The 15,040-nt window shown below is 39.5% G+C and overlaps 1 protein-coding gene across 1 annotated transcript in view; it reads left to right on the top strand.

Annotated features, from left to right (window-relative positions):
- LOC118328236 (helicase with zinc finger domain 2-like) overlaps positions 1–14,353 on the top strand; it is a gene marked incomplete at its 5' end in the record, with an annotated part of 19,037 nt that extends 4,684 nt beyond the window's left edge. Inside the window, 16 exon segments of the mRNA XM_035661860.1 lie at positions 357–874; positions 971–1,609; positions 2,031–2,826; positions 2,967–3,042; positions 3,204–6,621; positions 6,787–6,872; positions 7,029–7,157; positions 7,236–7,391; positions 7,485–7,629; positions 7,716–8,507; positions 9,491–9,683; positions 11,039–11,185; positions 11,354–11,563; positions 11,947–12,103; positions 12,731–12,898; positions 12,992–14,353. Of these exon segments, the coding sequence (XP_035517753.1) occupies positions 357–874; positions 971–1,609; positions 2,031–2,826; positions 2,967–3,042; positions 3,204–6,621; positions 6,787–6,872; positions 7,029–7,157; positions 7,236–7,391; positions 7,485–7,629; positions 7,716–8,507; positions 9,491–9,683; positions 11,039–11,185; positions 11,354–11,563; positions 11,947–12,103; positions 12,731–12,898; positions 12,992–13,101 (7,740 nt within the window). The 3' untranslated portion in view covers positions 13,102–14,353.
- Positions 14,354–15,040: the final 687 nt, after the last annotated feature.

The following is a 15,040-nucleotide window of genomic DNA, read 5'->3' as shown; positions in this document are numbered from 1 at the left end:
AGCTACCAGTCCACACTCCATAATATATATAATATTATGGAGTATATATAATAATAATATTAATACTACACTCAAGTTTTTCCACAAAACTGTTTATCCACCTATCCACATAGGTTGGTACAGGCTGGACGCAGGTGCAAGAGCATTATGGATACTAACAGTATAGTGTTGCATGAGTGATAGAAATGTGAAATACTGAATGCCGAATGCTGAAAGTTAGCTCATAGCGCTAGGTGCATAGCAGTAGGTATGTTACACACACTCGCTACGACAAGTACCTCCCGGTAGCTGCCTGTTTTTACAGGAAATACGTAAACATGTGGAAGCAAATAGCATTTCTTCTTCTCTATTTACAGAGACAGCTTGTGCATGTGGCACTGTTGAAGCAAGAGCCAGGAGCTTCATTCACCCTTGGTGACATCAGTCCTGTGCCCTGTATCTACTCTTCAGGTGAACACTTTCTAAGTGATGACGCGACGTATGGCATCACTGTGTCTTTTACAGCCATCAACCCAGGCCTGTATGACCAGTGGTTAGTGCTAGATTTTGACATGAGACCAGTGCTCTTGAGGAAACTCAGAGTAAGAGTAGGCCAGCTGCCTTTCGATGACACTGAAGACCAAACTGTGAACCGTCGAGCCACCTTTCAAAGTGTTGAGCGTTGGCATCGAGGGAACAGGATTATCATTCCATGTACATCTAGGAAAGAGGAACAGGAGGAGCTGTTAAAGGAGTACAAGCCTCCTCAGATAAGCTTTTTGTACAAATCATCAACAGCCAAAAGCCAAATACCTCTCAATAATGACAACTACAAAGAAAGAATGCATCACTTCCTGTACAATGAAGAACGGGCAGAGGACCAGGTTGTTTCAAGGTAATATGCTTATCTCTATCAATTTCTTTTTACAATGATTGGAATATGCACATATTTACAAAACAATGCCTAAGCCTTTTTTTCTCTTTACTTTAGACTAAATGTTTGTGGAGAAATTACAACACTGGATACACTGGACAATGATCAGTTTCCAATGATGATGGCTCCTTGGGGTCAACTGTTCTGTACTGTCTCAATTCCTTGTAATCTCACACCAGACACACCTGAGGGACAGGTGCTAAAACGAAGCATCCAGTCTGGCCTGATAGCCCCTTTATCTTCAGGTGGTCAAAACTCCAAAGTCTATGAAGCCATCATTCTGCAAGGCCAAACAAGTGAGAACAAAATGTATTTGCAACTGTCCAAAAAATGTTGCTCCGATCTTACAATCAAAAGCAATGAATCGTATCAAATGGAGGTGCAGTTTCAGCTGGACCGCAACAGCTTCTGCACCATGCACAAGGCTGTAGATCTTCTTCCTGATACAAAAAGAGTGCTACCAGACTTTAAAAGCTGTGGAGTTCCTGTGAATAACATCCGCTATGAGAAGCTCAATACAAAGCAGCAGTCAGCAATTTACTTTATCACAGGTACCTCCACTGTTCAAAAGTGTGTAGCACCACTCCTCATTTATGGACCATTTGGAACTGGGAAAACATTTACCCTTGCTACAGCAGCCAGAGAGCTTTGTAAGCAGCCCAACAACAAAGTGCTGATTTGCACCCACACCAACAGGTAATGCATACTATTGAAAGCATACCTAAAGGTCCAGTGTGTAACATTTAGGAGGATTTATTGGCAGAAATGGAATTATAGTTTTTTAAAGTATATCTACACACACCACGGATCACTTTCCATGGAAGCCACCATGTTGGACCACAGTATATCTTAGCCAAGAACAGACAACTAAAAACCAGTTCTAGATAGGTCTGTTGGCATATTTTGCACTTTTTAGTTAGTTGTTTCTCTTTTGCACTTGGGGAGGGGGAAGTCAGAGGACTGCATTCTGCAACTACACCGCTAGATGCAACTAAAACCTATACACTGGACCTTTAATAAAATGTTGTCATTTTTAAAATCTTTGGTTACTTTCAATTTGCTAATCTGGCTAGACTATTTGCTGTACTGTTGTAAAGAAGTTTTCTCTCTCTTTCAGTTCTGCAGATCTGTACGTCAGAGATCACTTCCATCCATTCATCGACAAGAAAAATGAGGAAATTAGGCCTATTCGAATAAAAGCAAACGGCAAAAAGGCTTTGTATGCCACAGATGAGATTACTTTGAAATACTGTTTTTTTTCGGAAGATGGACAGAATTTTCTACCACCTACAAAAGCTGCCTTAGATTGCCACAAAATAGTCATAACCACCACAACAATGGCAAGACATTTTCAAGACCTAAAGCTCCCAGAGGGATACTTCACCCACATACTAATTGATGAAGCCTCTCAGATGCTCGAATGTGAAGCCTTGATTGCCCTTGGCCTTGCTGGGCCAAACACCAGAGTGGTTTTGGCTGGAGACCATATGCAAATGGGACCCAAACTTTTCTCAGTTGATGATCATCACCGTTCAAATCACACACTCCTTAATCGCTTGTTCCACTACTACCAAGATCACAATTGTGAAGCTGCCCAGAACAGTAGAATCATATTCAGTGAAAACTACCGCTCAACCAAAGAAATCGTGGAGTTTGTCTCCACCAATTTCTACGTTGGTAAGAATGATGTTATCAAAGCTACTGGAAATATTCCAGCTCCCGCAAATGGCCGTGCCCTGAAGTTTCACCATGTTAGGGGAGAGTGCCTCTTGGACACAGTGTCTATGTCTTGGTATAACAAAGAAGAGGTTGCAAAAGTGGTTGAAGAAGTGCAAGAGATTCTCAAACACTGGCCATCGACCTGGGGGACCATAGACCAAAGCTCAATCTGCATTCTATCAGAGGGATTTCAGGTAAATTAAAACTTTGCAGTTGCCAAAAAGATTAATTACATCAATGATACAGTGAAAAGTTCTGTATAAATGTATTAACACAGTCATTGTTGGATTTGGTCAAAGTTGTAATTATCTTAATTGTTTCTTGTGGTTTGTAGGTTCGGCAGATTAGGGCAGTGCTTTTGAGAAGAAGCCTTGCTAAAGTCCATGTTGAGAATTTAGCAAATGTGCAAGGTAATTTTATTTTTATCTTCAGGAATTCCTTCATGATTATGCCATTATGTTAGACATAAAGGGTGGCTCAACTTAAACTGAGCATCTGTCTGACTATTCAAACATTATAATTCCATTATCCTTCATACACTGTAATAATTGTTGTCTTCATTTGTTAACAGGCAAACAGTTCAGGGCAGTCATAATGACAGCTGTGCAAACACGTGACAGCCTAAAAACATCTCACCTGCCTGGTCTGGAGCTGTTCAATGATGCCCGTGTGTTAAACACTGCAATGACTAGAGCTCAGTCCCTTGTGGTTGTGGTTGGAGATGCTGCTGCCCTCTGTTGTTTTGGGAAATGCTCAAGAGTCTGGAAGAGCTATGTGGACCATTGCATCTGCAAAAACAGTGTTGCGCCACAGCATTTTACCAAAGACTTATTTGAAAAGGACATCATGGAAACGGCAAGGTTTCAAAAGTCTGAACATGTGGATAAGAGCAAAACTCACAGTGATGCAATTCTTCAAGAGTTGAAAGATGAACATGAACAGCAGAAAACAGAATATAGTTCAGATGAAGACAGTTCAGACATCAATCACCTCAAGTTAAGATCTTCACACACAACCACAGATGTTGACACAGACTATTTGGAGTTATGTAAAAAACAACCAGAGATATACAAGCAAGGAAAGTTGATCAGGGAGTCATATAACAGAGGTTATGTCATACCATTTCAAAATCCCATTAATCGAATAAGCATTAATGGAAGGGCAAACCTGAATACAGTCTTCACTGGAGACGAAGTGGTTGTACAGACAACAAGGGTGGTCGGCATCACCAAGGAAGAGGAATCAGCACGTGTACTTGTGTGCCTGCTTGAGGATGAGGATAACAGCAAACCAAGACAGAATTCTGAAGAAGAATTTGTCACAAGGATGATGATGCCCATTACAAAATCTGCACCTAAAGTACGCATACGGATCAGCAGGAAAAGACGTAACTTCCTTCCAATATGGGAAAACATTAATGGATGGTGGACAATTGCATCCTGTGTTTATCTCGATGAAAAGCTGAGACAGAACAATGTATTTGTGGTGCAGGTAATTTGCTGGAAAAGAGGGTATGCTTTTCCATTGGGGAAAGTCATAGATATTCTTCCAGTCGGAAAATCTTTGAATGATGCACTATGGATCCTGAATGAAGAATTTAAAGTTTTACCCACTCCATATACATCAGACGAGGGTTTCTCCTGGGTAGATGAAGACAGGACATACAGACAGGACATACGTGAGGTAATTACTTTCACAGTTGACCCGAAAGGAGCAAAAGACTTGGATGACGCTATCAGTGTCAGGGACATTGGAGACCAATATGAATTGGGAGTCCATATTGCAGATGTAGCAAGCTTTGTGAGTCCAGGTAGTAAACTAGATGAGGACGCAAAACAACGTGGCACTACATATTACTGCGGTGGGGAAAAACCCACAGCAGTATATCATATGTTCCCCCAAGGCTTTAGCACTGGACACTTTAGTCTTCTGTCAGGTCAAGATCGCAGGGTGGTTTCATTAATGTTCAGAGTAAACAAGAAAACAAATGAGATCATTGGAAAGCCCGAATTCCAGCTGTCACTGATCAATTCTAATGAGAACTTATCTTATGAAGAGGCAGAGGATATAATCTCCAAAAATTATGGGATGATACAGATATTTGACACAGTAAATGACTGTGTCACAGTGGCTTATTGTTTTGCAAAAGCTCAAAGGAAGATGAGACTTGGCCATGACTGGGTTTATTCTCAACCTGATGATCAGAGATTGCCCGGAGAGCGCAAAGCCCATCTCATGATAGAAGAGCTAAGTGTGTTATTCAATGCACATGCATCTGAGACTTTGATTGGTTCAGAAAAAACCAGGTCTTACACACCTCTTCGCTGCCAGGCAAACCCAGATCCTGAAAAGATAGAGGAGTTAAGAAAGACAAAATGTGCTGAATTAATACCACTGTCTTTTTATGTGCGGCACAAAGTTGACCATGTGGAACAAGTACCAAACCATGAAAACTTCCGCATCCTCACAAAAGTATGGAAAGAAATCCAGTCAGCGGCCAAAAAAGGTGATATAGACAAAATGGTGGACCTGATTGCTGCAGATGACATCCACCCTCTGCTTCAGCCAGTCGTTCAGCAGTTCAGAAGATGTTTCAGTAAAGCCTATGTCATCCGTTCCAACTCCTCTCCGAAAGCAGGGGTTGGGCATTATTCTCTGAGCGTAAGATCTTACACCCAAGCATCCTCACCGATACGGCGGTACATGGACATCGTCGTGCAGAGACTTTTGCACTCCATCATTTGTCACAGGAATGTCCAATACACTCGAACTGAGATTTCAACTCTGTGCAGTCAATTTGATCTCTATATCAAGAATGCCAAGGAGTATGAACAAAAGGCTGAGCAGATCTCCTACGCAGTGAGCATGAAAAAACACAGTGCTTCAAAGTTGGCCTTTGTTGTGAGTACAGAACCCAACAAAGATAGTTTTGCGGTCTCATTTCCTTTTAACAAGAACATATTTGCAGAGCGTTTAGCAATTATGTACAAAGATTTACAATTGTGGGACCAACCATTGTATGATGAAGAAAAACACTGCATCACTCTTACATGGAAAAGGCGGATCTATGCAGTTGACACCATGCAAATCTACCAAGAGTTGAACATGCCAGACTGTGATCCCTGTGTTGAGCTTCCACTGAAAATATGGAAAGCCACTGTTGAAGCAATTGACGAAGAAAACTGGGATCATGCAAAGCTTCTCATAATGGACGTTAACACAGAGGTTGAAAAAGAATATATTCTGCCACAATCATCTAATGAGATTCCTTATTCCAAGACTAACACGTGTACCTCTGAGGAGCAAGAGGTTCCAAAGATACAAATGGGTCATGAGGTTGACATGAGCCTCCAGTTGCAAACAGGTGACATCCTTCAAGTCCAAATGACATCAGAGTTAAAAAGAGGTTATTACATGCCTGCTGTTCAGTTGGTGCACATTAAACCAAAGTTTGAGATTTGTGTCGATCATGTCCACAGCCCTATCACATGCTTCTCCAGTTCAGCCGATGTCCCATCAAGGATTCATTATAGTGACATAGAGCAGTATAAACAGATCTGGCAACCGTTGTGTGACATGGAATCTGCTGCCACTGCAGTTGACGAAAGTGAGAGCATAGTCATTGAGAACCTGGTGGTAAACTTCAGTCAAGTACGGGAAGGCATGCTAACAGGAAGCTTCTTCTTACCTCTGGCATGGATCAATGAATGGGCCATTGGATTTCACCTTTCAAAATGTTTATTGTGCATAAGGAAGAGAGGTTTGAAGTTGACTTCAACCTTGGAACATTCTGCATCGGTGGACCCAAGCGAGTACACATGGGTGGCCCATGGTGTCACAAGAAAAGAAGAAAGGAAAAACCCTCCAAATGAAGGAAGTGAAGTGGAATTCTACATCAGTCACCTTCCGATGGAGATAATTCCGGATTGTGTCTTACAGAAAAAAACTTCTTTCACAGTTGAAATAATCCCAAAGCTCCTGCCTGACATGTAAGTTCAAGTGTAGTTCATTTTGATCACACCAATGTTACATTGCCTATTGTTTGACTTTTCATCTCACACTTGCTTGCAATAACATTGCGGACAAATGCTGATAAACTTTTTTTTTTTTCAGCTTGAGATTAAACTGTTGTGTGGTTTTGTATATTTTTTTAGCCGGAAAGAACATGCTGTGCGCAACATTGGATCTGCATGTGATCTTGTCAAGGCTATAGCACTTGGACAACGCATTCCAAAAGAAGGTATTTCCATTAGTCAGCAGTTAATAAGGGCATAGATTTTAACTGTTTGTATTCCTGTAAATCACACATAAACTTGTTATACATTCCTGTAGTGTAATTTAAATCTGATTAAATTATTGTACATTTCTTGCAAAACGTTGTCATTTTTCTTTGCAGTAAAAGCAACATGGCTGGGAGGAAAGAGGAACGAGCTACCAAATGTACTGCCAGAGCTTAACCTGAGTCAGCGTCTTGCTGTGGATAACGCTCTAAATCATACCTTCACTCTTATACAGGGACCACCTGGTAAGAGCTGGATTTTTCACCCTAATGCATCAAATTTTCTTACAAAGGCTTGAGCCATTTTTCCTATCTGTCTCTTAGGAACTGGAAAGACAGTAGTGGGTGTGTACATTGTGTACCATTTCTTGGAGCTGAACTCTAAGAACCCAAGGAAATTTCATGATCCAAAGGATGGGAACAAAAAGGAAGTTATTCTCTACTGCGGCCCATCCAACAAGTCTGTTGATGTTGTTGCAGGCAAGTCACTTTATTTCTCTGCTGAAATTCCAGCTGTTTTTCCTTCTGTTACTATAACCCATGTTGTGTGTGTTTTTTACTTTTGTAACACAGGCTACCTGTTAGGGTTTGAGGACAGTCTAAGACCCCTCAGGGTCTATAGCCAACAAGTGGAGATGCTTGATTACCCTTATCCAGACTGCACCCTTCAGTTTTCCCGGAGGACTCTCCGCCAAGAATGTGCCAAACCAGAGCTCAGGTATTATAATCACACCAGCTGATGAGACTCAGTTTTCATCTTTTTTTCTGAATTAACTAACACTGGCATATTGTACATTGTTTTAGGGGAATCACTCTGCATCACCGCATGCGACAGGACCAAAACCCTCATTCAGGTCAAATAAAAGATTTTGACCGACGCATTAAACTTGCCCTGGTGAAAAAAGAAGAGCTCCCAAGCATTCATCTTTCAATTAAGAAAAATGAAGAGCTGCTACGCATTCAGCTGACACCTAAGAAAAAAGAAGAGCTGCTACGCATTCAACTTTCCCTTGACGTAAAAGAAGACCTCCAACAAATTCAACATACCCTTGAGGAAATAGAAGAGCTCCGACGCATTCAACGTGGTCTTAAGGAAAAAGAAGAGGTCAGACGCATTCAACTTGACCTTGAGGAAAAAGAAAAGTTCCTACGCATTCAACTTGGCCTTGAGAGAAAAGAAGACCTTCTACACATCCCACTCGGCCATGAGGACATAGAAGAGCTCCTACGCATTCAACGTAACCTTAAGGAAATATTAGAGCTTCAACGTATTAAACTTGCCCTTGAGGAAAAAAAAGAGCTCCGATGCATTCCACTTGCCCTTAAGGAAAAAGAAGAGCTCCGACACATTCAACTTGCACCTGTAGTAAAAGAAGAGCTCCAACGCATTCAACATGCCCTTAAGGAAATAGAAGAACTCCGACGCATTCAACTTGCTCGTATGGATAAAGAAGAGGTCAGACGCATTCAGCTTGCTGTTCAGGAAAAAGAAGAGCTCATACGCATTCAACTTTCCATTAAGGAAATAAAAGTGCTTAAATGCCTTAAACTTCACCTTGAGAAAATAAAAGAGCTGACTGCTGAACAGGTGAAAGAGTAAGTTCATATGCACCATTGGTTTAGCAAATTTCAAACCTGCATGAAAATTATGAAAAGTCCCTTATTAGTCGGTGAGAAGAGGATTCCAACATACTAACTTTTAGTAGTCAAGGGTTTGCAAACCCTAATCTAATATTATAGTATAATAATCATGTTTGACTTGTGACAGCCACAGTTTTTCATGTAGGAACAGATATTGTACATAAAGACATAGCTCTTTTTAATATTCAGGTTTAAGACTGGCCCAAACTGTATCCTCAATCTAAAAAAAAAAAAAAATCCACCGTCAATGCTCTACGTGTGTAGCTCAGCCCTGCCCTCAGTCAAACAAGACACAAACCTGCAGCTCTATATACATCGATGACACAGATAGAGAGCAGCGGAGACAGCAAGATAACCTGGTTACTGCATTATTATGGAGTCCCAACCTTACCCTGCACACTGGCCAATGGTTGACGCCAAGCGGCACATTTTTACACTGTAACTGATGCAGCTAGAAATGTAACAATACTTGTTATAAAAAGTGGGTAGTAAGTAAAAGTAAAATTGTTAATTTTAAAGAACATTCAAAAAAGTACACAAAGTACACAAAAGCTCATCGATGCACGTGGGGAGTGAAGGCTGGCCCATGTGGTCAGATCCAACAGACAAGCTACTGCAGCTCAAACTGCTGAAAAAGTTCATGCTTGTTCTGATAGAAAGGTGTCCGAACGCACATTGCATCACAGTTTGTTTTGTATGGGGCCGCGTAGCCGCAGACCAGTCAGGGTGTGCAGGTGATTATAATGTTATGGCTGATTGGTGTAATTTGTTACTTCTACCTCCAGTAGTGTCCAATCTAGCCCTATTCGGGACCATCTCATCCATTTGAAAAATTATTTTAAAAGAGTAAGAGAGAGAAGGGAAACAAAAAATAGGAACGTTTGGATTTGAAGAACTTTATTTGCAGGTCTAACTGTATGGATTGTTTTTCCTTCTAGATACAAAAAACTTCTCACCCTTGCTCGGACATATGAGCTTGAACAGCATGACATCATACTGTGCACATGTACACAGTCTTCCACACCAAGCTTGATTAAAACAGTCATCGCACGTCAGATCCTCATTGATGAATGTGCAATGGCCACTGAACCACAGGCCTTGATTCCATTAGTCAGCAACAAACCAGAAAAGGTGAGGTTTTAATTTAACATTGGTATCCTGCTTGTGCATTAACATTGTCTTTAATGTGTCTGCATGCTAATGATCAATGCGGCTTTCTTCGTGCCCTGATTCATGAAAATAATGCTGAAATTACATTGTCAGAGCACAATGAGCTTTAATATCTTTTATAAGTAGTTTCATACTATGTGTTATGTAACACTGGAGTGACAAAGGTGCTACGAGCTTTGTTGTATAGTCCAGCATGGAAATTCATTTTTCTCAAAGGATTATTTCCAAGGATAATTGTACAGTAACCGCCCAATTCGTTTCTCGAGTCTAACTGGCAGGTCAAAACTTCCCCTCGGCCAACAGTTTGGTCACTGGCAATAAACAATATATAGAATAAACTACTGGCGACATTTCCATTAAATTAGTTGTAAATATTCTCGACAGGGAATCAATCCTTATGTTTCTGATGACCTTTTCGTCTTTCCTCTTGACTCTCCATCAGACTTTCCACTTGTACACAATAAATATCAAAATATAATGGGGAGATTTGTTGAGCACATTCATGTCCCCAGTAGTTTCAAGCCTTTGCATTTCAGACTAGAACAATATGTCGGTTGGCCAATAATGGCCTATCACCAACAAATCGGTATCTTATCAGTATTGGCCATATGTTATCCCATATGCGCAATTACAGGAAAACATTTTTGCCCGGTAATGCAGAAAAAAATGCTTGTTTATGTAACATGTTAAAGAATATTTAACTTGGTAGAGCTTGCTTTCCCTCTCTCTTCCCCCTTTCTTGTCAATCTTCAACTTTCCTATCCAATTGTATTTTACTTAAATATTCTTCAAGAAAGCTTAAGAAAGCAGCATTCTCAATACGTTTGCATCAGTGCACAATCCACATAGAAAAGGTTTATTTTCATTCTAGCTCAGAAATTCACCAATTACTGATATGGCAGCCAATCAGTAATTGTTAATTTCTATTTTTCCCCTCTGAAATAGGTATTGGTCTCAATTATCTCATATCGGGGATACCTGGTAGAGCTGGTGCCCCATGTACCAACGCTGAGTCCTTGCAGCAGCGGCCACGGGTTTGACTACAACCTGTAGCCCTTTGCTGTGTGTCATCCTCTCTCTTTTCCCCCTTTCCTGCCACTCTTCATCTGCCATGGCTGATTAAAGGCAATAAAACCCCCACTAAAAAATATTTTTAAAAATCCAATGTCGGTTTGGCTCTATTTCAGACAAAGGGTTCTCTGAGTGCTGAATGCCAGCTAACACAATTACAGGGGTTTAAGGCACTGGTCTCATCATTGCTCACCAACATTGGTGTTAAAGGTATTTACTCTAATGTCTTACAATGTCACTTTTAGATTGTTTTGATCGGTGACCACAAACAGTTACGACCCATTGTGAAGAATGCACGTGTGAAGAAGCTGGGGATGGCCAAGTCTCTATTTGAACGCTACTATACAATGCGTGGGAAAAGGACAGTGATGCTAGACACCCAGTACAGAATGGTGAGGACATTAAAACACTGTTTTTATACATACAGTATATATGCATTATGTTTCATGCAGTATTGTATATTTATACATATGTACTTACTGTTGCAATATTGTATAACCTTATGTCTGTGTTACTCTTTTAAATTGTAACCAACAACTATCCATTATGTACCTTCATAGCATGTGAACATATGCGAGTTCCCATCAAAAGAATCTTATGAGGGAAAGCTGAAAACTGGGGTGGAGCAGCCGAACAGTGTCCTGCGTGTTGGAGATAAGACAATGCCAGTTGTTTTTGGGGACATCGAAGGAGAGACCATCAGACTGGTTGTCAACACCGCCAAGGGCAACGAGAATTCTAAAGCAAACAAGAAAGAGAAAAACAAAGTGGTACTGTATTGGGCACCCATGCATTTCCTTGTTGATTTTAAACAGTAATATTAATATATAGGGCTAACGCATATTATAGGGGTCTCCAACCTTTTTGAGAGTGAATGCTATCAAAGAAAGAAAATTGTCGGGAGGGCTACTCTGTGTACTTGACGAACATCAGTGTTATGCTTTTAGTAGCATCATCATCTACAGCGGTGAACCAGTTGGAATTGGAATTGCAGGTGTGGAAGTTATTTTTTGCTCTGGTCGTGGTATTACCACTGAAGGCTCTTATGAGAAATCTACTATGTTGGAGACCCCTGCTATAAAGTCAGTTAACCTGATTGTCAGTGACATTATTATTGCTTTACATCACTGCTTTTGGTTTGGTTCTTTTGCAGATTGACATTGCTGATAAGCTGGTGAAAATTGGCAAAATCGAACAGCAAAGCATTGTGATTCTTTCGCCCTATAATGCCCAAGTGTCAGAAATCAGAGATGCCCTGAAGGAGAAGAAAATGGATGAAATCCTTGTTACCACAATCACTAAAAGCCAAGGTGACAGTGTACCTCTCTTACATAACAAGTCCTTTTCTGAAATTAAAGTACCACAATGGAAGAATATTCTACAATAGAAGAATTGTTCCTCTTACAGTGTGACACCGATATGTTACCACAAGCATCTTTGCATTAAATACGGGAAAAAACTGTTGTCTTATTGGAGCATATACCCACCCTGTATATACAGTATGCATTACATTAATGCACCCCCGTCTTCTGCACAGTTTTCTCTTCTTATCTTTCTTATCTTTATCTATTTATATTTTGAAAGTACTTTATTTTTCTGTGTGATTTTTGTGTGATTTGTATATTTGCATATTTGTATTTGTATATTTATATTTTATGCACCAATTGCACCAGGTCATATTCCTCATAGGCGTTAAAACCTACTTGGCAATAAACAAAATTCTGATTCTGATTCATATCGGATAACATACATGCCCATACCGCTCCGATACCAATATGTCTGCCATGATATTGACTGACCGATATATCGGTTGGCGTCAGGTTTTTCATGATTTAGACTTGTTTTCTGGCCATGTAAATAAACGTGACTTGACTGGTATTTTGGTGCAGTTCAGAGAAAACTAAAGAAAAACCTCCCCTCTCGCTTTTGTCTTCTAGGAAGTGAATGGCGTTACGTCATCATATCGACAGTCTGCTCTCTGCCAAGTGAAGAGATTGAGAGTGAACCCAATGGAGCTTGGCTGGCCAAACATCTGGGCTTTGTGGGCGATGCCAATCAGATAAATGTGGCCATCACCAGGGCCAAGGAGGGACTGTGCATCATTGGTAAGATACTGCAGCTCACCTCTTTTTTATGCCTATGCTTCAGGATGAAAGCTCATAGGGCCTCATGACTCAAATGTTTCTGTCCTCTCAAAGGAAACCAGAAGCTGCTCAGTCGCAGTAAAGCTTGGAAAAATCTCCTGGACCACTACAGGAGCCATGATGCAGTGACAGATGCAAACAAGATTTCAGTGTGTGCCAGCTAGCTCGTCTCTGTGTTTTCTAGAGATTTGATTTCTACAAGCAGCAGATTAGAGCCCCCTATGCTTACACAACAGCATGACTTCATGAAAGATGTATATATTTATAGCTTTTTTCTATGGTTTTCCAGTAAGTTTGTGTGCATTCTTTTTACATTTTTATAACAGATTTTGGACCAACATTTTAATTATTCTCTTTAATATGTGTCTGTTATTATGAAATTATACAAATTCTATACCAGCTGTATCAAGATTTTTATTTTTTACATTTTAAACGTTCAGGTTCAAAGAGTTTTTTGTTTTGTTTTTTTAATTTTCTCTTTTGTTACCACAAGTTAAAATATTGTATATAAGAAAAGTACAGTACTGTGTTTTTAAGAGACTTGATCTCTACAAGCAGTAGATCAATGCCCCTGCATTTACACAACAGCATGACTTAATGAAATATGTTTTATTTGTATGGTTTCACAGTTTGTGTGCATTTTTTTTACTTTTTTATAAAAGATTTTGGACCAACTTTTTATTGTTCTCTTTAATATGTGTCTGTAATTGTGAAATTGAACAACTTCTATATCTTCTGTATCTAGAATTGTATTATTTACATTCTAAACCTTTAGGTTCAAAGAGTTTTTGTTTTTGTTTTTTGTATTTTTCTTTTTTCTTACCACAAGTTAAAGTACAGTTAATACTCTTAACTATGGACAGCTGACAGAAGAGTTCTTAATGTTTGGATCTTTTAATTCATTTTTATGGTTCAGTTGAACCACTTCCAGTGAGCCACTGTTCCTGTTTACTGAATGAGTCAGCATATTCTTTATTGTAGGACAGCTGGACAGTAAGGCTAGTATGTAGTTTCTTTATATTGGACCTCTCATATTTTAGTTTTTGATACTTTTAAATGTTCAGGGATCAGCTTTGGCTATGTGTTAACATTATTTGTATTGTGTGAAATTGAGATTGTTTTGCGATTTACATTGCATTTTGTTTCAGAAAAGACATGTCATAGCAGATTAAGCATGGATGTGTTTTAATAGCGAATGCATCACATGAGGCTAAGCCGCTATATCCTACACTTTGGAACTGGGTCATAAGTTAATATTCATCCTTTTACTTAAAATGTAATTTCCTTAAAGTTTTTTCTTGTTTTATCTGGTTGAAATGTTCTTTTATGACTTGTGTTTTTTTTTTTTCCCGAAAACACTTTGTACCTTGGATTTTGAAAAGTGCTCTATTAATAAAGATCATTATCATAACTGTACTATTATTTGTTACAGCTGTTTTTTTAATGTCTGTTCTAAAGTCTAATTTATGGTATGAAAGAGCTTTCTTTTGGTTGTGATTAAAAAGTATGATTTTTTATAAACATTCTCAACCCAAATTTTTAAAATTAAATGAGATGCATGCATCATGTTTGGTTTGGGACAAAGACAGTTGAATCATTTTCCTAACGAAGAAAACATTAAAAAGTTGTTTTTGGAGGGAAACCAAAAGGGGAAGGCAGAGTCAGGCCCTCACAACTCTCACCATCTGTCACCAGCATGCAGAGAAGGAGGTCATTTTGAACCTTTTATTTGATTAAGTAAAATGCTCTGTCAACTTATATCTACAGTCTTGGCAAATTGATCAACTGGTTGTAATACTTGTAATACTTGAGTGGTGGCAGCAAGCAAACAAAAAGCACTAAAAACAACCACATTTGTAAAGTTCATTGGCAGTGTGGTCATATTTGCCCCTAAAAATGCCATTATGGCTACTGTTAGTCACTAGAATGTCTGGTGTTGATCTATATTTCATCTCACTGGCACCAGAAAATAAGGACACCCCCTGAACATGGACACCATGGAAGGTGACCCGTGGCATCTGTAGAAAACAGCTCATTCAAAGGTAACAAAAATACAGTGATTCTTATTTTCAGGTGATTATACACTAGTGAAAACATACTTAT

Source organism: Morone saxatilis, unplaced genomic scaffold (genome assembly GCF_004916995.1).
Source record: "Morone saxatilis isolate NCDOM2014 unplaced genomic scaffold, NCSU_SB_2.0 Contig18, whole genome shotgun sequence".
NCBI classification, from domain to species: domain Eukaryota; kingdom Metazoa; phylum Chordata; class Actinopteri; family Moronidae; genus Morone; species Morone saxatilis.
Note: the sequence above shows the minus strand (reverse complement) of the source record. Positions and strands in the feature narration are given on the sequence as shown.